The 21,770-nt window shown below is 42.0% G+C and overlaps 1 protein-coding gene across 12 annotated transcripts in view; it reads left to right on the top strand.

The window, feature by feature from the left end:
• Positions 1–21,179, top strand: part of cadpsa (Ca2+-dependent activator protein for secretion a) — a 186,166-nt gene extending 164,987 nt beyond the window's left edge. For all 12 annotated transcript variants that reach the window (XM_069677542.1, XM_069677539.1, XM_069677541.1 and 9 more), the window contains 2 exons: positions 15,244–15,348; positions 16,633–21,179. In XM_069677542.1, the coding sequence (XP_069533643.1) occupies positions 15,244–15,348; positions 16,633–16,803 (276 nt within the window). In that variant the 3' untranslated portion in view covers positions 16,804–21,179. The remainder of the gene's footprint in view (positions 1–15,243; positions 15,349–16,632) is intronic.
• The last annotated feature ends 591 nt before the right edge of the window (positions 21,180–21,770 follow it).

Below are 21,770 nucleotides of genomic sequence, written 5' to 3'. Positions count from 1 at the left end.
AAACTCTGTCGTCCACCTCCTCTTCAGCCATTTTCCAAACAACTGGGAGACGTCTAAAGAGAAAGCGCAGATGCATTCAGCCTCATACAGGACATACATTCCCACACAGTCTGTACCCGACATCATGCCAGCTTTTCGTCTTTTACAATGAACAAACAATACCAGGGTTCTGCAAGAAAATGGGTGTTGTGCAACACACCAGTGCAGTGTCAAGTTTGATGTGTAACATGTAACGGATATACAGTGGCTGATCTCATTCTATAGTCCGAGCGTAAGGAGCTCCCAGGCCTCTGTCTTCTACAATTGTAAATATTCCTGGTTTAGGTTGGTGGCTAACTTCTTCTTCTCCCAGATAGCTGCAAACTGCTGGTGAGTTACACACATAAAAAGTCCTCAAACTGTTGCACCCCCGACCGTTCTTGCTCATCCATACACACAGACGCAACTTGGTGCTGTTACTAACTTTGCTTTTAAAAGCGAAACAACACAATACAGAACAGCGAGGTGGAAAATGGCGGAACATTACTGCCTCGTGTACGCTGTGGAAATCATAGACGAAATAGGGATGAAAAGCAATATTTCCGATATAATTCAACTTCTGAGTATTCTTGGTAAATTTCATATCCACTAATCTGATCTGGTTCCAAACCCTGTTTTTTGGTTAAACTTGAACATTATGGCACCTTAATTGAAAATGTGAAGAACCAATATTTTAAAGACAATACATTTTATTTAAACTCTAAAAGGACTAAAATCAACTGGACTCTGGACTCCCCTAGCCTGTTCAAGGTTGTGTGTATGTTCTGACAATTGTATACACTTATTGTAATGCCTCTTTGGTGTAAATAAAGTTTTTTGTTTTTTTAAATGAAGCCGAAATATGGCCGCTGCCATGTTAGTTTAATGGAGCCTGAAGTGACAAAATTTGGATGAGAGTATGGAGCTGCAGAAAAGAGGTTGAAAAAAACGCAAAGTTATCAAAGGTAAACAGTCTGTCTGTGGCTGATCCATTAGCTGCTGAGGTGAGCTATACTTTAACTTTCCCAGAAGGAGATTCTGTTTGTGATGGTGACTGACTGCAGCTGTTTACTTATCAGACTAAAGGAGTAGCGGAGAGACAGCGGCGGGTGAACAACACGTAACGGTCCGCTGCAATCTCTCCGGGGGAAAGCCAACAACTCCTGACTCCTGTTTACTGGCCGATGATTAAATAAATGTTTGATAAACACTGAACAGACTAACAAGCAGCTAAAGCGAGCACAGTATACCTGCTACTTATACAAAAAATATATCACTACAATAATACTTGCATTTAACTCACCGAAAAGCTGCATGTTAGTGTTGTTTCTCGTTGTCTGGAGCCTCGAGTGGCCACTCGAGGAACTGCAGTTTTTGGCACTTCCACATTGGCTTCATTTTCAACACCGGATGCCGCTTGGTGTAAATGGGTCTTCTGAGTAATGGCCATTTGAGACATAAACATCCTTTTTTTTTTGCCTTTTGATCAGACGACATGTGACATATAACCACGTCCATTATGAGGCTTTGATGAAACTCTGCTGTAAGCAATGGGTTGAAACACCCACATTAGTTTGCATACTTGCATTCTATCTGTGTTTATCTGCAGTATTGTCTTGGCATTACTGAAATTGTGTCGTAGAACCAAACTTACATGTGGTGATCAGGACATGTTTGGTTGGCCAACACATTCATTCACTGATGCAGCAGGAGGACATGTCAGTGACATCACCTGTAGTGTCTGAGGAGCCATTCAGACATAAAATGAGAGAAGTGAAATGAAAGTTGGCGCCTTAACGTCACTGATATCCGGTAGTACCTATTAGTGTCTGTTGGGAATGACATCTTCACATTAGCATCCACACTTCAACACCAGACATGAGCCTTTCAATGTGAAATTGTAACTAATTATGGAAAGAAGATGAATTTATCCACACTAGTGTAGACATGGCCTCAGGGATGACATCATCCAGTGCAGGATGCTGAGCCCCATTAGCCTCCTGTGAAAAGGGTCAAGCTTAGTCCTGCTGTTGGGTGACAAGGTAAGCACAGCGCTTGGAGGGATCGGGGCCTGGTGGTTTAGGTACTGAATTTTAGGAAGGGGGAGGGGCTCCCGACCCACTGTGTGAGTTACTATGGTAATTGAGTGTCGTCACCAATGGGCCCCCTCTGCTGAGCTGGTCAGTGGGACTAGAATAGGCCAGCGGTGGGCTCTGAAAGGCAGAGCAGGTAGGATTAGACAAGGCCTTTGTGCAAAGTGCATAATGTCTTGCAGTCAGATTTAAAGCCCCCCCGCCCCCCGAACCACACCAGCCTTATCCGTATTTGCTTCCTTGTCTTGTGTGTGTGTATATGTGTGTGTGTATCCAGTGTAAGCATGTATGTTTGAAAGAAAAAGTAGTGTTGCTTTATGGCGCTCAGCGGCCTTCCTTCTCCTTCATAAGGAAGCCTGTCACTTGGTATTAGTGTTGCCGCACCAGCAATCATCATTCCATGCCTCCTGCTAATTGCAGACACAGCTGGGTCTCAGCAGGACATGCTCTCTCTCTCTCTCCCTCTCTCTCTCTCTCTCTTTCACTCACACACACAAACACACACAGCTTATATACACGGCCTTAGTGTAGCAATGACAATACAGACTTTTAATCTCTTCTGCATTGAGTAGAAGCTCAGACATCCACACCAAGTGGTCAGCTAAGTGGTTGACAGTGAATGAGAGGATCCGACTCAATAGCTTCTGATTATCTTTTTTTATAGTTGATTCAACTGTGAATGAGAAAATGAATTTATTTGGAATAAGGGCTTTCAAGTGCTCTATAGTGGCAATAGGTCATTCATGGAGTTGATGAGGCATCGGTTTCTTATCTTCCAACAAGAACAAAAGAAATAAAACTCGCTTGACGTCATGACAGTATTGTAACTTCACGTCATGTACCTAACTTTACTGACCCAAAGCACCATAGTGTTTGGGAAGTACAGCTCTTTGAAGGGAGCCAGATCTTATGGCTCCTTTCCTTTCCGAGAGCCGTTCAAAAAAACGGCTCATCGTTCTTTGGTCAGACTCACGAACGTGCCTGCTGTATATTCTCCCATGTCAACACACAAACATATTTAAAAGGAAGCAGCAGAATAATGTAGGAAGAATGAATCAACGTCATTGATTTGCAAATAATTATTGATACAACTCTTGTCGACTACAGAGATGTCAACAAACAAACAACAAACTTGGCGGAGGGTTTATGTTGCTCACCGTCGGCACTATGTTGTGGTGACATGATTCCACTGCGTGTGACCTCGTATAGCGGAGTTGCAGCTGAAAGAAGCTGCCTGTTGTAATCCGGCATAAAGGGGAGCGGATCTCAGGCAGGCAGTGAAATTTGAGACGATAAAAAACGACTCACCTGCGACTCAGTAAATGCAACGTAACTCTGTATGAACCTTTTAAAACTAGGACGTTACTGGCAAAATGTCCATATCTTTTACACGCTGTAATTTCATTCAATTACATGATGATACTTGAGGCAATGGACTCTTTTCAGTTGGTACTTAAACAGTATTGTGGCTCAACAATACGCCCTGCTGGTGGCATTTATTGATTGGTTAAAAAAGTGTGAGCAGAAGAACAGGTGTTTATTCTACCCACTGGAGACAATGAAGCCTGAATCCTGGCTGATTCCTCCGCTCACAGTGAGTTGAGGATTAGCGCAGGTCTACTGTAGATCCAGAGTCATTAGCATGCTAATAGGGTAGTTCATTAGACACTGCTATTTTCTCAGTGTGGGAGGTATTTTGGTCAACTGGTGAATCAACAACTCACGCTTCCACTTCTAGAGTCTGAACGAGTGAAGACTTTCATTCACCGTAATCTTAATCCTTTCAAGTGTACCTCTCGGTAAAGTTAACCCTCAGCCAAACCAAAACCATGATCCGCACTTATTCCTATTTTCACCCTCAATGCAGCAAAAAACACAGCAATTAAAGAAGTGCAGAGAAGCAAAACCTCACCGTGTTGGGTTCTTGTTGCGACACTTTTTAGTTAAGATTAGACTGAGCTTTAATCCAGAGAGAAATGATCGTGGAGCTGTCTCAGAGCAAGAAACAAGTGAGCAATGAGGTGTGGGTAACATGCAGAAGCACAGGTTTACAGTAATATGATACGTGACTTATTATATCATTAAGTCTGAACATCAAGTGATTCTATATGATTAATTAAAATGATTCTGTATCACATAATGTCCTGTCGAGGCACATCAGGAACCATGGTGTCCCCAATAGTCAGAGAGTTGTAGTGATCGTAATCCGCTGAGAGTCAGTAATCCAGAGAGAAGGCGGACATGTAAACAAAGAGATTAGAACACAGCAGAGCTGAAATGGAAGCTGGAGCCTCCTCAGAACCCCGTTCTCCTGCTGCCCAACTCTCCATATGAGTTAAACGACTCGTACCGTTATCGCCACAAACCGGAATTGTTTTGTCTCGTTCTGTGGTGCATGGTGCATTTAGTAGTTCACTGAAGGTGCTTCTGTAGGTGACCTGCAGATGGTGGCGAAGATGAGAGTCACTGTCCATGATGTTCTGCAGTTTGCACGGCAGCATCCTCTCAAACAAAACCCAAAAAGAATCGAGCTCAGAGACGGAGCCAACCTCCTTTTGAGCTTGTTGCTTCTGTTGGCGTTGGTCGCCCTCACCCTGCTGCCCCAGCACTAGCTACCACACACCAGTAGAACATCCTGTCATTTGAACTCTGATCCTCTTGCTCATACATTCATCAAAGACTGTTGCGCATCTGTCCCTGCTCTCTCTGCCGCTCGTTCAATGTGATGTTTCTTCTGCTTCAAAAAGGATTGTGGGTCAGAATAGCCCAGAAAGTATGCTGTCTTGCATACCGCAAAATGTGACCATATGCAGGAGAAGGAGATGCTGTAATTCGGGCATATTGCATTCGGGACAAACATTTTTTGTGTGCACTTCATAGAACAGAAGTTTAGGTATTAAAATGCAGCACTACTCTGGAGGTTGCTGTACTGTTGTTGGGGAGCACTAGTGATGGTGGTTACTTTTTTTCCAATACTATTTTCCATATGATCACTTGGTTTTGTTACGATACTACTTTTCTCTACCTTTCAGCTTTAACTGACTAAGACGTACAAATCTTTAATCTGATTTTAATTTGAACTAATAAAATACATCGACATCGTCCCAACAAATCAACAAAACTATCGTTTAAATCACAAAGTGCCAAAATAAACAATATGTTAATAAGACTAATCTGACAAAGAGTCCAAGACCAACTCCCTGTACTTTTCAATTCTGATCCAGTCAGTCCAGAACAAGTACTACATTTTTTTTTTATTTACAACAAACTACAAACAAACACACATACATGCATTAAACACACACACACAGGAGCAGCAGCAGAGGCAGAAAGAGGCAGAGTCCCAGGTTGCTTGTAATCCCTGTGTACCCCCTGCAGTGAGGTGAGGCCCCTCCTCAGCTCCAACATTCCTGCCTCTCAGCGGCACAAAAGCTTCTGAGCCGCCCCACAAAAAAAGGGCCTCCGACCTAACAAACCAGTTGGCTTTTTTGAGGTTGTGTGTGTGTGTGTGCGTGTGTGTGTGTGTGTGTGTGTAAATATGCTTTACTTATTAGCCCCTTTCAATCAAACACACTCTAAAAACATGTTAATCCAACCTAAGTTTAATACCACATTGTCAATGCTTTCCTTGAAAACTCTTCTTTCATTCAGACATGCTGCTTGCTTGTGCACAAAACTGTAATTTTGGACCTGCTGTTGTTAAAGTAGATGTTCTGTATTATCTTAACTCTGCACACATTTTAAACTAATGCTCTGTTTCGCAGATTTTTGTGTCACTACTGAGGCGGGCTTGTTTTTGACCCCACATCTAACAGGTGGTTATCCTTTCTTATATCGGAAAAATCCATCGCCCTTCAGGGATTTATTTCAGTGTACTCCACTTCCATTTTTGACTTATTGAAATTTTAAAAAAGCATTGAAATCCTCCTGGAATTTTGCATAATATTGCAGCATTTACCTCAACACAACAGCACCCATGTGCATGTAATACCTCTTTCCCACTGACATTAGCGCGTTGATGGAGGTTTTTCAGACCCAGGAAGACCTCCTAATAAATGCCAATTATCTCTTTTCCCATTGCCAGTGAAGTATACTCCTTCTCTTTTCTGCTGCGTCACCACCTGACGTCACAAACACACTCAAAACAGGGTTAGTAAACAGTGAAGATGTTACGGTGGTTAGGTCTTTATTGTATCTATTACTCATTCAGTCTGTGTAACAGACTCAAAATTGTTATATAAATACCAAGACAAATTTGGAACGATGTTCGAGCGCTGCTGGGACGGAGATGGGCGGAAGCATTGCGCCGGAAGAGATTAGCGTGTTGACACAGGTTTTGTGTTCCCATCGCTGCCGATCGGAGCAGAGTCATTTAACCCGGGGTATGAATGCCGATTGTAGGCTTTCCCATTAAGCAAAAAAGCTGTGTGTTAGCGGGTGTTTGCAGCTTAAGAATGATAAAAGTGCATGGCAGAACCAGTTGGCAGTCATTGTTACAGACAAGTCCTTCTCCTCCTGCCATTTACCAGGGTGCTACTGCTTGCCAAAATCAAACAGTTGAAAATATGGAAAGCAGCTGCTCAAACTGAGTGAGACGGAGAGAGAGAAAAGTTCCTTCATGGTTATGTCCCCCCCCCCCCCCCCCCCCCCCCCCCCCCCCCAAGAACACACGGCAGCACAACTAGGCCTCAAATCAGCAGTTATTATTCAAAACATGAACAAACTAATTTACATGTAAAGTTTAATTCATCTCTGAGTTAATTGTACAACTTGGTTATGGTGTATCCAAAGATGCTTTGCCTTAGCATGACATGCATCCCCCCAGGTATAATGGCCAAGCATTGCAAACGCACCGACGCACAAGCTTAAATGCTCACAGTTCTATAGGCTACACATGAAGGCTACGCTGTCGGCTCTCTATAGATGTAACACTGAAGTATAGATCTTGAAACGTGGCAACGTTTACAGGAATGTGCACATCTAGTTTCTCATCTTGGACTCTAATGGCTGCTTAAAGTCAAATAAGGGCATTTATTCCACCCAGTCATCATTTAAATCACTCGTCTGTTCTGTACAACACTTTTCCCTGTCATTCATCACAGTGCTCTCAGAGTGAATTGAAAGTTGTCTGCTGGCATGAGCACACTGCAGCTCTTATGTGTAGTTTGCCCTTTTAATCGCAAAAGGCCAGTTCCCCTCTCATTACGCTACTAGCAAATATATGCATAAGGGTCATGAAAGAGGTGAGTGAGTGGGTGGAGGTGGGGGCGAGAGGTGTGCCATTTTTTGCATCAAATCCTGCTGGTGGCAGCCCCCCCACCCCCTGCTGGGCACCATGTGAGGACTTGGGTGTGAACGCTGGCTTCAAGGCGAGGTTTGTGTGTCTAAGTGTGTCGGTGGGTGGGGGGTTTTCGGTGGGATGGGTGGGTTGGTGTCAGATGGGGGCAGGAGGTCGTATAGTCTCCCAGCTCTCGCCCGACGGGGGATGGAACGGCAGATGTATATTTCTGTATGTGGGAGTGTGTGTGTGGCGTTGTGCAGGGCGTGCATGTCGCCTGTGTATAGGTAGGGGTTCATCAGCATGTCGGGAGGTGACAAAACATGCACAAATGCACACACACACAGATAACCCGGTCGAAGGGATGGAAGCCCTTCCTTCAGATGGAACTCGTTAGAATGTCACAGATTTGATCCTGTCTTGTTATGGCATTATGTATTCAGAGCCATATTACGCTTGTTTTGGCTGTCAGCAAGTGCTAGCCCCCTGCTGATCCCCAAGCAGCCCTACAAAGAGAGCCGGGGTGAATTTGTCTGTTCCGATGATTTTCTTTTGTTACTTCATGCCAAGTGGAACAAAGCAAGAGGGGCCATCACTGTTCTTTTGAGGAGCCCATCGTGCATCAAAGTGGTTTTTGACTTTCCCAATATGTGGACGCAACATATCTTAGTCCAGCCCTGAAGGACTCCCAGCTAGTGCAGAGGTCTGAAGAGAAACTGCAGCTTTTACATGTTGCTATGTTGAAGTAGACAGTTTGAAGCGCCCATAAAGTCGGAAGAAGGTGAAAATATAAATACAGAATTGGTGTAAAGAATACCATTTGGAGGGGAAGAGGGATAAAGTCAGTGCATTTGGGTAAGTGTAAGAAACTTTCTGAAAGGAGCTGAAAACACAAGAAATATTCATGTAAAAACTATAGTTTATGATTGAAACATGGGCCATGAGTAAGGTGATTAATAAAGGATGGATCATTAAAGGTGAAACAATGTTCAGCTGATTGATGTCAAGGTACAAAAGAGAAAGAGTCTAGAAGAATTTATGAAGTCCATGTTTCTGTAGAAAGTCGAGAGACAAGAAAACAATACTAAATTGATTGAAAACACAATTATATGAAAAAATATCTGCTTTGAGTCTGCTTTAACACTTCTCCGTCGCAACAGCTGCCAAGGATTATGGGTGTTGTAGTTTTTTTTAGTGTTGAAAGTGAAACCAATATAAAGTTGCCTTAAACTTGCAGTCCTTCTAATAGTCAATGGTGAGGAACTCCAGTTATTGCAAAAAACAGTTAGATTGAAAAAAAATCGCCCTATTTCTCACTAAACTTATGAAGTCAGTGAACATTTTCCCAATGAGTTTATGTTCTCAATCACTAGTTTGCAATTTAATACACTAAGAGTCAAACAGACAAAAAAGCAGGAAATGCTTTAGGGCACTTATGATTGACAAGTTGCAACCATGGCAACCTGTCAACTGCCCTGGAGGTGGGGAAATGCATATCCAAGGTCTGGCCCGACTTTGGTCACTTCTGGCCCCCCAAAAAACCAAGATGGTGATGGCCAAAATGCCACTCGAAATTTCAAATTCACAAACCAAGGGCTCAACTTACGGTGGTTGGTAGTCTATAATTTAGAGGCGTACGCAATTCCAATGATGGATGAGTTGATGATTAATTATAATCATGATTGAAAACATTTAAACGGTCATGACATAAACCTTTAGCATCATAAAATTATCCAGAAGAGTACCATGAATATATGTTCAGCAACATTGACCATATCAATTTAAAAATGTGTTTAAATGTAATCTAAAGAGGGGAAAAAACCCAACTTTACACAGGGAGGCTATTGAGGGATCTCAGGCAAACCTTAATAATCAGACCAGGGTGGATGTATCTCGTAAGCCGTCATCTGAAAGACAAGGCCAGTTAAAACAGCTGGGAAAATGCACAGCTGTGTACTTGATTGTGCATGCACTGTCAAGCCCATCTGCATGGAAGCATCTCTATGATTACTTTCTTAAGAAGACATCTCTACCCAAGATGAGCTGAGAATAAAGCTCTCCAACAGGACTAAAATATCAGCCGTGCATTGAATAACCACCCTGGATTACATCAGAGATTGTGGGGTTGCGAGAGAATTCATGTAATGTGATTGATAACTCGACTTCTCATGAGGATTTCACCGAGTTATAGATACTGAGTTTAAGGAACCCAACGGTAGCCTGAATTCCACACTGTCTACTTTTCATTCAGTTGTGTGTTACATCATGGAAATGCAGCCGTGTTATTTTGTTAAATCTCTTTTTCAGTGAAAGGACCAGAGATAAGATTAGCAAAGAACCAAAACTGTTTCAGAACGTTGCAAGGAAAACTGTTTTTTACAAGCCGGTCTCAGCTTGACTCATGTCGGCGATGGTGTGGTCTGCGACTCAGGACGCTGGTGCCTGATTGTGAAACGTGAGGCACGACATGTACTTCAACAGCTAATCATCTCGTAGGTGAGTCAGGTGGTCAAGTCAGATCAGAATCAGAATAAGAATCAGAATCAGGTTTATTGCCAAGTAGGTTTACACATACAAGGAATTTGTTGTGGTGGTTTTTTGGTGCAGAACAATTAACGCAGAACTAGAATAACAAGAAGTATAAGACTTAAATAGAATAAGATAAAAAACAGGCAATAAGAATAAAAATGTAAAAAGTAATACGTATAATACAAAATATGTACAAGAGGTGTGACTAAAAACTGTACAGATGTGCAAAATATTAGTTAGTGCAAAAGCTTACAGTATAAAGTAAAAAATTGAAATAGTGCGGTGTACAGACAATATAAGAGTCTGAATTACAGTCTATTAAACATTCGTGGAATGTTGAGTGACTGAGCGGCTGGATGAGAGTCCATGTCCTGTGGGGGGGTGGAGGGGGGTCGGGGCCTTGTTGATAAGGCTGGCAGCAGAGGGGCAGAAACTGTTCCTGTGTCGGGAGGTTTTGGTCCTGATGGAGCGCAGCTTCTTGCCAGAGGGAAGGGTCTCATAGAGACTGTGACCGCGGTGAGAGGGGTCGACCACAATCTTACCTGCACGCCTCAGGGTCATGGAGGTGTACAGGTCCTCGAGAGATGGCAGATTGCGTTGATATAAAGTGATATGCAGTGAGAGAACTACCAGCTGGCTGATATAGCGGGAAATTGGTCAAAGAACGAGAGGATCCCCTCATTAATTCGTTAAAGTTTTATAGGTATCGTTTTGTCCTCCCGGGCGTAGCAGTGGTCAAGCAAGCCATGGCCAAGTTTTGGATTGGCATAGCCAACGGGTATGAATGTGATAACTGATTGGCAATTGGGCACTTTACGTGGCAGCCTCTGCCATCAGTGTATGAATGTGTGTGTGTGAATGGGTGAATGTGACATGTAGTGCAAAAGCAGCTTTGAGTGGTCGCAAAGACTAGAAAAGCGCTTTATAAGTACAGTCCATTTACCATTCACCATTTTTTTTAAATGCAGACAAAAAGCAGGCCCAATATCATCAGATCAGATTGGTGCAGATTGTCAAATATGGTCCTTCTGTCCTTTACAAAGTGCAAGTGAAACTAGAACTCATGGGTCCTGTTCCAGAACTATGAAAACATAGCCACTTATTTAGCAGTATGGTGGTTTGCATCATTTTCCTTGATAAAGAAAGCAAAAGGTTTAAAAAGTCAAGTCAATTCTGTCTATATATACTCCAAAACCACGAACCACAAATGTGTGTTTTAGTAGTTTGTCTTGAATACAGCATCAAAGCTTGTCCTGCAGATATCTTGTGTTAGGTCACTTTGGTTTTGTAAGATGAGTAAACTGATACTCGTTCAAACTGGCATCGAAAAGATCTTAAAGTTGCTGAAAATCGCAGCCGTTACGTTTACATAAGATGTCCCTGTCAGACCTCCAAAATGCCAGTCACGGCAGCGAGAAGATTGGTGACATAACCGCCAAGCCTCTTTTTATACAAAATGAAGAGGAGTAAAGCGGAAAAACACACAAAATGGCTGCTGCAAAAAATGGCTGCAGATGGGAACTGTGTGGTACGGTGTAAAGTCCTGGTAAAAAAAAAAAGGAGAAGTGATGGAGAAGGAGGATGATGGGAAGAGGGAGAGCAGCCAGTCAGTGGATCAGTCACTCCAGGCCTGGCCTCTCGACGGGTGGTTGTGCTCGGGGCGAGATCACAGGCCTGCTGCCACGCCGAAGCCTTCACAGGCACACAGCGACAGATAGGAAGTTGCTGGCACCAGGTCGCCTCACTGATTCACCCCAGCTCTGCCTCGGCAAAGCCTTCTTCTCTTTCAGCCATGTTCCACTGACTGAGCTTGACCTACATGTAGACCTTCTCTCTCTTTCTCGTCTTAAAGCCTCAGCAGGTATCAAACTGCGGTGGCCCAATGAGCAGCCTTTGTCTTGGTCTTGTAGTTAATAAATTGGACAATAATACCAAATAATATTGTTGCACTACATTAAATCAATGTCATTGGAAATACACATGCAACATGGCAAAGAAGATTCCACAAAAGCCCGTTGTTAAATAATTGTGTTTCTATTGTCCGTTACACCAAAATGTTTGATCAAAAAATGAGTCGTTCCCTACAGCTACCAGTTTCACTATCTGTCTCTGATACTGCCTACAATGTGATATGTGGTATCGGTGAGTATCCCGAACCAGGACCAGTTGGTGGCTAAAGTGGTTTCAGGTAAATTAACGTATGACAGTAATAAAAAACAGTTTGATGTTAGTCAAAGCTAGCCAAATGTCAGAACAGGAAGTGTGTTTTCCACCAAAATGTTGCATATTTTAAAAGCATACTAGCATCAGTATTGGATGGGCGCTCTGTTTGAGCCAATACTCAGATGTAGGTATCGTAATTGGTATCAGAATGGATACAAATACTATCGGAAAATCTCTAATCTAAAATGATCATTTGAACAATGAGGTATGCTTAATGGTTTTACAAGATCAGGCTCTAGTCCACTTGTTAGAGTTTTTAATCAAGTTTAAACCATCTGTGAAAGCCAACAGAAAAGACAGGAACATGCATCTTTCATCTCATTTGGCTTTATATTATTATCATCTATTATTATCTGATCTAACAGATTGTTTTCAGCTCCAGCTTGTAAGCAAAGTGTGTAACATTGCTCATCATTCAGTGTTTTCCCCTTTAAGATACCAATTATTTTGTCAAAATATAATATAATAATACGGTTTCCAGTGATTTCCCACTTCTTTAGGTTATAGTGTAGATAATCAAGTTATTTAAAAAAAAACATTTTACTTTCAAGGATAAAATCTTACAAATGGCCCCTTGGCATTTAATTCTTCTAAAGACGTACACACACTGCCACCTCCTTCCTCATCATTTCTCCTCCCATTCTTCTCCAGCCCCCCATCCATGCTGCTGTGACCCTGACTGTTGAAAGTCAGCTTCTATTAGAATCAGCCCATGCTCATCATTATCCATCAATTAGACTGGCAACAGCCAGGGCCCACAGAGAAACATCTGCAGCCTTTCGGCTGTTTGTGCATGGCTGCTGTGCTCTGAGCTCCCTGTGCCTCACAGAGGTCACTGTTTACAGAAGACTTGACTAAATAGAGCAGTGGGAGAATCTCAAGGTTGAAGCTTGTAACACCTCTGTGAGTAACAGGACAAAGGCCGGCTGTGGTACCTAAGGAATTTATAAGTGACTGAATCGTGTCCACTGCATCAAATCTGAAGAGTACTGAAATTGGCACTGGGTGCTTTGTCCTCTTCTTACTCTTATTGGAGACTGTCACCCTTTGATCATATACTATAAGCCAATATATAAATTGAGAGTGTGGACAAAGGGTTATACATTTAATTTCACGACTAGTAAAGTACACAAATCCTTAGATCACAGCCACCAGTCCTTCATGGTCAGATATGAGCGATTGCAAATGTTAGCTTACTTTGAGCTTGGTATTGTTTTGTAACTTATGTCTACCAATACTGTATATTAGCTTTATGAACCGAAGAAGTACTTAAGGTTGTCTTTAAATTGTTTAGACCCTAAACTCAGTACTTTGTCAAAGCACCTTTTGCAGTGTAACAGCCTTGATTCTTCTGGGTAACACAGCAAGCTTGGCACAACTATCTAGGGGATCACCGCTCTTCTTCTCTGCAGATCATCTCAAACTCTATCAGGTTGAAGGTGACCGTCATTGGTCATTTTCAAGTCTCTCCAGAAATGCTCACTTTCCCCACAAGGACATTCAGAGAGCTGTAGAGAAGACACTCCAGCATCGTCTTGGCAATGCTCTCAGGGTCATGGTTCAGCCAGACCCCCTGTCCCCCCACAACATGATTCTGTCACTTTCATGCTTCACCGCTGGGATAGCATTCTGCAGGTGATGAGCACTTAGAATTGAGGCCATCTGTCTTCAAACTTCAGCATCTTGTTTCTCATAGGCTAAGAGTCTTACAGGTGCTTCTTTGCAAACTCTAATTTGAAGAGGCTTCCTGTTGGCCCCTCTGCTCTAAGCGCATTCGATGGAATGTTGCAGTGATGGTTTTCTTTCTTGAAGCTCCTCCCATCACCAGGCTGGTTCTCTGAGGCTCAGACCAGCTAGTTCTTGGTTTCACCATGGAACTTCACCCCCGATTGTTTGTCTGAGTGTCCAGCTTTCAGACCTGGCAGATCCTAACTTTCTCCATTCGGCTCGTGGGTACCTTCAATGCAGAAGAACTCTTGTGTTGCCTTCCTCAGTTCTGTCTCAGCTCTGATCAGTCGATCACATGGCTATGCTTTTGGCTATGATATGCATTGTCAGCTGTGAAATCCCTTGTAGACAAGCCTTTCAAATAATGTTCAATAGAATATAACACAGGCGGACTCAAATCAAGGTGTAGTATCATTTCAAAGAGAATCAGAGGGCACTGGAGCTTAAATTTAAGAGTCTTAGCAGCATGTCAATATAATATTTCCATTGTTCTTAAAAAAAATGCCTTTTTTCTATGTTAAGTATTGATTGATAATGAAAAGAATATAAAAAATAAGCATACAACAAGATAACAACATATTAAAAGGGAGAAATGCAGTACCTGCTTTTGGAAACAGGGTATAAACATTTTTGAATCTCATATGGCTTAATCAATGACTTGACCACAAACGAATGCAAATGTAAGATGCCATCAGTTTAATTTGTACTTTTCTGTAATTTAAACACATTAAATATTGGAGTTAATCACGAAAGACAAAGTAATGGTCAAAAGCAATACAGCTTGTAACTTCTTAACTGACACCTAAAAGATTAGTTTCACAGACTTTGACAAGCGCCCACGGCAGAACATGCTGCTGAGCGCCAAGAGCATCATAAACCCTACTCTTTATTAGGATCCCCATTAACTGATGCCTCATTGGCTGATAGATCTTCCTGGAGTCCACAATCCAGATTTAAATAGATCCTTAGCCTGCAGGACTATCTGACTGGGAGCCGAAATTGTTTCCTTAGCTTGAGTCCCAGGGAAGGCTGCGGCAACAGCAACAACCCCCTGCTATAGAGAAGTGCCTGCTCTGCACGATGTGTCAATTTCTCATGGCTTGATGAGGCCGTGCGACCGACGTGACATGAACATCTCAGATTAGAGACGTCTTTCTGCTGAGGATCTGTTTGTCAGCTTTGTCCCTCCAGCCACATCCCCAGTGATCGACGGGGAAACTCAGCCAAGATTGTACACTCTAGGGGTGACATGGCATGCAAATTCCATGTATTACAGATACTGATATCCTAGGTGGATTAAGTGTGTGCATTTTGCATTTATTTAATTAAATATCAGATGATGATCACGACTGTGTTCTTGTATATCTCTTACAGCAATGGTACACCAGCACTATGAACCTGTTAGGCACGTGGCTGACTGACCGTATGGACCTGCAGCTCCACGTTTATCAGCTGAAGATTCTCATCAGGGTGGTCAAGGTGAGAACCTTTGCGTACTTCACTGTGCATCTCTGAACCTCATATGTAAATGTTGCCATCTGAGTATTCTCCAGAATAAATGACAGTTATACATAACGTGACTCTTAACTTGTACAGGAACATTTTATCAGTTCACTGCTGCCTCCCACTTTGAGATTCATGATTGTTAAATTTGATATGTGTCCTCTTTTCACACGCCGAGTGGTGTTGTTGTCAGTTGCACTTGCTACCATTTTTTTATTTGGCCTTTCTGGTACAGTGAAGTTGTTTAATGATGAGTGGCAGCAACACCCTCATGTTCCACTTTATTGCTCTCTAACTCAGATAATACGACTAATAAAACATCCCCTCATAAAATGATGTATTCATTTTGTTGAGACAACCCGACATCAGCTGGATCCTTAAAATAGTGTGCATGTGCTAATGCGTCAATAATTCTAATTCGATATGATATAATTTATTTTTTTCCCTTTTCGAGGTTCAACCTGTTTACAATCCATATATTTAATGCCCTCATTCTCATCCTAAATCCTTTTAACCAAAGACCTTTTGCAATGAGATGACAGTGCTAAGAACATAACTGCAGCTGTAACCTTATAGGAAATAGGGGACATTACCTATTTTACCTGCTTGACGCCTTGTTTGAAAGCCTCTCAGCATTGAAACTCTCCTGTCCTGAATCCTGAGAGGATAACGTGCATGTCTAATCTTGCAGAGAGACCTACCAAAGCATGCATTTTTCTTTTTCCTAATGAGACATAATGTTTTTGACAAATTTATTGCAATCAAATCACATAAAAATGTTTATTCTAACTACATACTGGTGTAGAAGTCCAGATTGCATAACATGTAACATGCTAGAGTCTAGACAGTGCTAGGCAGAGACAGTGAAACTGACACTCACTACAGACACATGAACAGGCTCTTCACTTTTGGTACAGAATGCTGGTAGTAAGTGTACATTAAAATCCTGTAACCTAGCTAAGCTAATGCTGACGTAGCTAACATGTCATTAAACTAGGCACTGGTCAGCCTCAATGATCTAGAAGAGACAGTAAAGTTATCCCAGACACAGTTCCTGGAGAAGGCAGTGTAAGTTGTTTGCACCAACCAACGTGAATAACCACAAATGATCCATCACTCAAACGGCGTGAGTGACACTCGCCCAAAACGGGCTTTTCTTTGAGACTGAACACACCTTTAGAAAAATCTCGCAAAACCTGTAAAGTAATTTCTAGGATACCTTTGCCATCAGTTTCTGATTCTTGTGTTTATTTGTGATAGAAAAAGTACCGTGACTTCCGCCTTCAAGGGGTGCTGGACTCCACATTAAACAGCAAGATGTATGAGACCGTGAGAAACCGGCTGACCTTGGAAGAAGCCACAGCCTCAGTGAGAGAAGGAGGGATGCAAGGCATTTCCATGAGAGACAGCGATGAAGAGGATGATAACTAGATCAAAGGGCCTGAAAACTACCAGAATGTCAAAGCTTTTCAGGAGTGTGAGCGACATACTGCCTGAGAACCCATGCAGCCTTTCCCTGAGGTCAAACAGATTGGCCTAACATCAAACTTGTTCCCTCCATTATTTGCTTTGTCTGTTTTGTTCTGTAATAGTTCAACATTTCTGTCTGAATTAAAACAAGAGGATAATGTTTTAATCGCCCATTACCGATGGCCTTCAGTCATCAATCACGCAGCCCTCTGCCATCTTGAATTAAAAACTTGTAACATCATAAGTTCATCAGTGGTTCAGCTAACTAATGACAGTCATCACCAGAGCAGAGAGCGACTGAGCAGCCAGAAAATCTGGGGTTTGGCTTCTCTGCCTCATGCTGCCAGGCATCACCACGCCCTCCAATTCTATCACCTGCCTCCATCACAGTTAGTTTTGTGGTTTGTAGCCGATCATGCTGTTGCTTCTGCATACTTTGTGTACGATGTAGCTAAAATAACCAGAGTGCACTGCCGCTGCCACCGTCCGAAGCAATGATATCATTGTTCATTGTGATGTTTCACTCTGGACGTCGTCATACCAATTAGCTAAACATCGCCCAACCCTAACCTTATGTCAATCAGCGCTGATAGATTTCTTCCGAAATGGGAGCAAACAAGTGAGGAGAATATCCAAAAGGAGCCAAGCTTGACAGCAGTGTGAGACAAGCACAAATGTGAACATGAACAATCACCATGTGTAGCAGCCTAATAAATAAGATGATAAAGAAAGGCAGGTGATTGCATCTATATGGAGTTCATCAACTGAAGGCATGCAAAATGCGATGTCATACCTTCAAGTGTCTACAGTCTTTGTACAGGAGCTTTTCTGTTGCTTGTTGCTAAGATTACTTTTACATTTTGTAGAGAACCTTTTCTTATCATTGGAAAGTTCTGCTGGAAATAACTTTTCAAACACTCAAGTGATCCAGGCCTCAAAAAACTACACCGATCAGCCATAACATTATGACAACTGACAGGTAAAGTGAATAACATTGATTGTCTTGCTACAATGGCACCTGGCAGTGGGTGGGCAGCAAGTGAACCCTTTGTCCTTGAAGTCGACATCTTGGAAGCAGGAAAAACAGGCAAGCGCAAGGTTTTGGGCGACTTTGACAAGGGCCAAATTGTGATGGCTAGACAGCTGGGTCAGAGCATCTCCAAAACTGCAGCTCTTGTGGGGTGTTCTCCGTCTGCAGTGGTCAGTAACTGTGGACCAGCGACAGGTCCATGGGCGGCCAAGGCCCAATGATGTGCATGGGGACTGAAGGCTGGCCCGTGTGGTCTGATCCATCAGAAGAGCTACTGTAGCTCAAATTGTTGAAAAAGTTAATGCTGGTTCTGATAGAAAGGTGTCAGAACACACAGTGCATTGGAGTTTGTTGTGTATGAGGCTGCGTAGCCACAGACTAGTCAGGGTGCCCATGCTGACCCCTGTCCCCCGACGAAAGCGCCTACCATGGGCCCAAAAGGGGTCTGACCCTAACCCTGGGTGCTGGAAAGTGCTAGGAAACCTTTGGTCCTGCCATTCATGTGGATGTTATTTTGACATTATTGGTGCCAGATACCTCAGCACACCTTCAGAGGTCTAGTGGAGTCCATGCCTCGACTGGTCAGGGCTGTTTTGGAGGAAAATAGGGACCTACACAATATTAGGCAGGTCATAATGTTATGGCAGATTGGTGTATGGCTCAAAGTAAAACTGATATAGATGTTTTTTTAAGCTGGCCAACAAATGCATCATCAACTTTGTGATTGGTCCAAATTGCACTAGAAGTGATGGTTACTTGTTAGTGAGGGCAGACTGTCCCGTCCAAAACATCTGTTTTACATTCATGAGAGATTTATAAAATGTTGTAAAGCAATATGGATGACCTATTTTTTTTAGTTTATGAACAAGGCTTGTTTTATGCTTCAAAATGTGCAGTGAGTGCAGTTACTGTATGTTGTATTGTTGTAAAGGATCTGGACATGGTCACATGACGGACCTGCATCATGTGAACCAGAACATTTTACCGTATAAAATGACGTGCTGTGACATGACGTGACAGTAACTGCTTTCGTCTGTTCTCGGTCAGCTTTTTAAAACATGCTTCTCAAACGACCACAACTATCATACAGCAAACAATTCACCGATGGATGGGTGAAAAAGATTTTAAGTAATTTAATAATAGACACTGAGAGCAATTCAGTCTTCAAACCTATCAAACTTAAGGTTTGCTCTCCTTCCTGGTGAGGGGGTCATCAATCCCATCTCACCAAACTGCGTGTTCACTCTGTCACATGGCCTTCTTTGTTTGGCACTCCCTTTGAAACAAGTAGTGTCTGTCAGATTAGCCTAATGCAGTCTTAATGGGTATAGATGTTAGCACTTGTGTAGCACAAATTCAACTGTATGATCCTTTAGAAGGATGTAGTTTGTGTTGCTGTTGCACTGTATTGCATTGTACACTTATACTACGCTCACTGTTAAAATAAATTAGGTGGACAAAAACAATATGAACACCTTTCAGCATCACGCAGTGCAATTCAGCAAACTACATGCTCCAGAATGTACAGCTGAATCAGCGACTCTTTGAAACTGTTTCAACAAATAAACTTTATTTTACACGTTTTATGCTTCATGAAGGTACAGCTCATTTCTGGACTGTTAGATTAGACTATTCATTTTACTTCCTGTTGTGTTCATTTGAGTACATTTTAACTGTTATTAATTAACAAATCCCAAACAGCAGAGGCTGCCATGTTCATGACATCCTCTGAAACAGAAGTGTTCAACAGAGACAATTGTTAGAACCTTAACAGAAGTAATCTTGACATAAATGTGTTGCTAATGAAAAGGCCATGAGATATTATGTTAAAAATTATCATCTGGAGAGCAGGAATACCATATGGCATATTTCTTAAAGAGGGGGTATTATGCTGTTTCACATTTTAAGACATGTATATAATGTTACAAAGTTGGATGTCCAGACTAAACGTGGGTGAAGTTTCAAATCAGTAGTTAAAAGTATGTTGGAGTAATCCCCAGGCTTCTCAGCTCAGTCTGCACGCTGCCAGGTTTCACACACAGTTATTTCTTCACGCTGCACTTTGTGACGTCACAAAGTGCAGCCTCAAGGCTTTGGAGAGCTGGCCAATCAGAAGAAAGTGGGCTCGTAGGGGCAGGGCTTCTTAAAGGGACAGAGCTGACTGAGTCGTTCAGGCAGAAGCTTTATGAGGGCCTGCACCAGTGTGAGAAAAATGAGTTTTTTTTAACTGTAAATGATACTAAGCTACTCCGCAGGTATCACAGAGTGAAACATGAAGCTTTAAACTAGCATAATACCCCCCTTTAACAGATACTTGTTAAAATATATTGTTGTGATCTGAAGTGAAGCTGACTTTGCCATCATAGGTGTAGTGCTGCAGGAGCGCACCAGAAAGTGAGGCATATAACATTTGCAGTTTACAAAATCCGGTTGCACATTTTTTTAAGCGAATATGTTTCAGTTACAGCCGGTAGTCCTGCTGGCCAAAAGACCAGTGAGTTATATGATCAAGTTTTTTTTATGAGATATGTAAGTGTGCCCACAGAATAAAAAAATAAAGCAAAAATATATCAAAGAGAAAAACTATGTATAAAAAAAAAGTTGCAAGAGAGGGTTTTAAATCAAAGAGGATGGGAGGTCTGTGTCTTACAATCATCCAAAGGTTGTCATATACTCACGGCCACAGCTCCTATTATATATTTTACTCTACTACCACCTGAAGTTCTTCCATTAGTGAGAAAGCTGCATCGATCCTTCACACAGAAAGTGATACTCTATTACTAATTTAAGAATTGGTGTCAACCTGTGCATCTATCAGCGACACAGGCTGCATCTTGTTGTTTAAATTAACCCTACAGCTGTACTTTGTTTCAACATGAACCTGATACCTCTGACATTTTCTTTCTTCATTTTCCTCAATGGGAAATATATATTTTGGTTTTATCACACTAACAGACCTGTTTTCAACTTTTTCCACATTTTAAAGCAAATGTTCTATTTAAGTTAAATATTTAAAGTTATTTAAGTTCTTGTGTGTACCCACTTCTTCATTCCTGGATGTATGATGGGGCGAATCCACATTTTTATAAGGGATGAAGGGAAGCAACATCTGCTTGTACTTTCCCTCTGTCTGTCAGCTGTTTTCTATACTGTACTAGAGCTGTGTGTCGCAAGTGCTGCATGTCCCCAGTATTCACTCCCCAAAGTGTTTTTGCGCCATGTGTGAAGTTACTGGTGGGTTCGTCATGCTTCTGCCTTCTAGAAGAACCCACCGAGGCCAAGAACATTTAAATAAAAGGTGAATGGAAACTGTGGAAAGAGCGTGTCGTCTCATTTCATTGCAAATTGATAAAATGTGAGTTTAATATTATTTTGTTCAGTCTAAAAGTTTGTATTTCTGACCTGAAGCTTTAATAGGAAGTCAACACGTGGTAGGTACTTGTACTATTTTGGACAAAGAGCTACGCATCCAGAGTGGACAGGGATGTTGTGTCCACAGAAAATACATATTTGTTAATCCTCACCCTGACCTCCTTCCCTCCCCCACAGCAGCTTTTTCTTAAGAAACGGAGTCAGAGATTAACGCTGCGGATTAAAGCATCAGTCATCTTGAGAGTTGATATTACTGTTGAGAAGGAGATTGTAAGAATAGGAGATAAAATAAGCCAACAAAATCAAATCAAGAGGCAGAGATGGAAGCTAAGACTAAAGTCGGGGGATTAGATATAATATAGTCCCAAATTAAAGGAAGACAGGATATCTTTTAATTATGTTATAGACAGAGGGAAACAAATCCTTCTTGGAAGAGAAGAGAAAAACAAGATTTGGGAGGAATTGAGGTAAATTAAACTACCAGTGAAATTTTACTTTCTCCCTGGATGACACTAATGCATGATGC

The sequence above is a fragment of the Semicossyphus pulcher genome, unplaced genomic scaffold (genome assembly GCF_022749685.1).
Source record: "Semicossyphus pulcher isolate SPU_LCO1_2020_fin unplaced genomic scaffold, fSemPul1.0.p SCAF_3, whole genome shotgun sequence".
In the NCBI taxonomy this organism is placed as follows: domain Eukaryota; kingdom Metazoa; phylum Chordata; class Actinopteri; order Labriformes; family Labridae; genus Semicossyphus; species Semicossyphus pulcher.
Note: the sequence above shows the minus strand (reverse complement) of the source record. Positions and strands in the feature narration are given on the sequence as shown.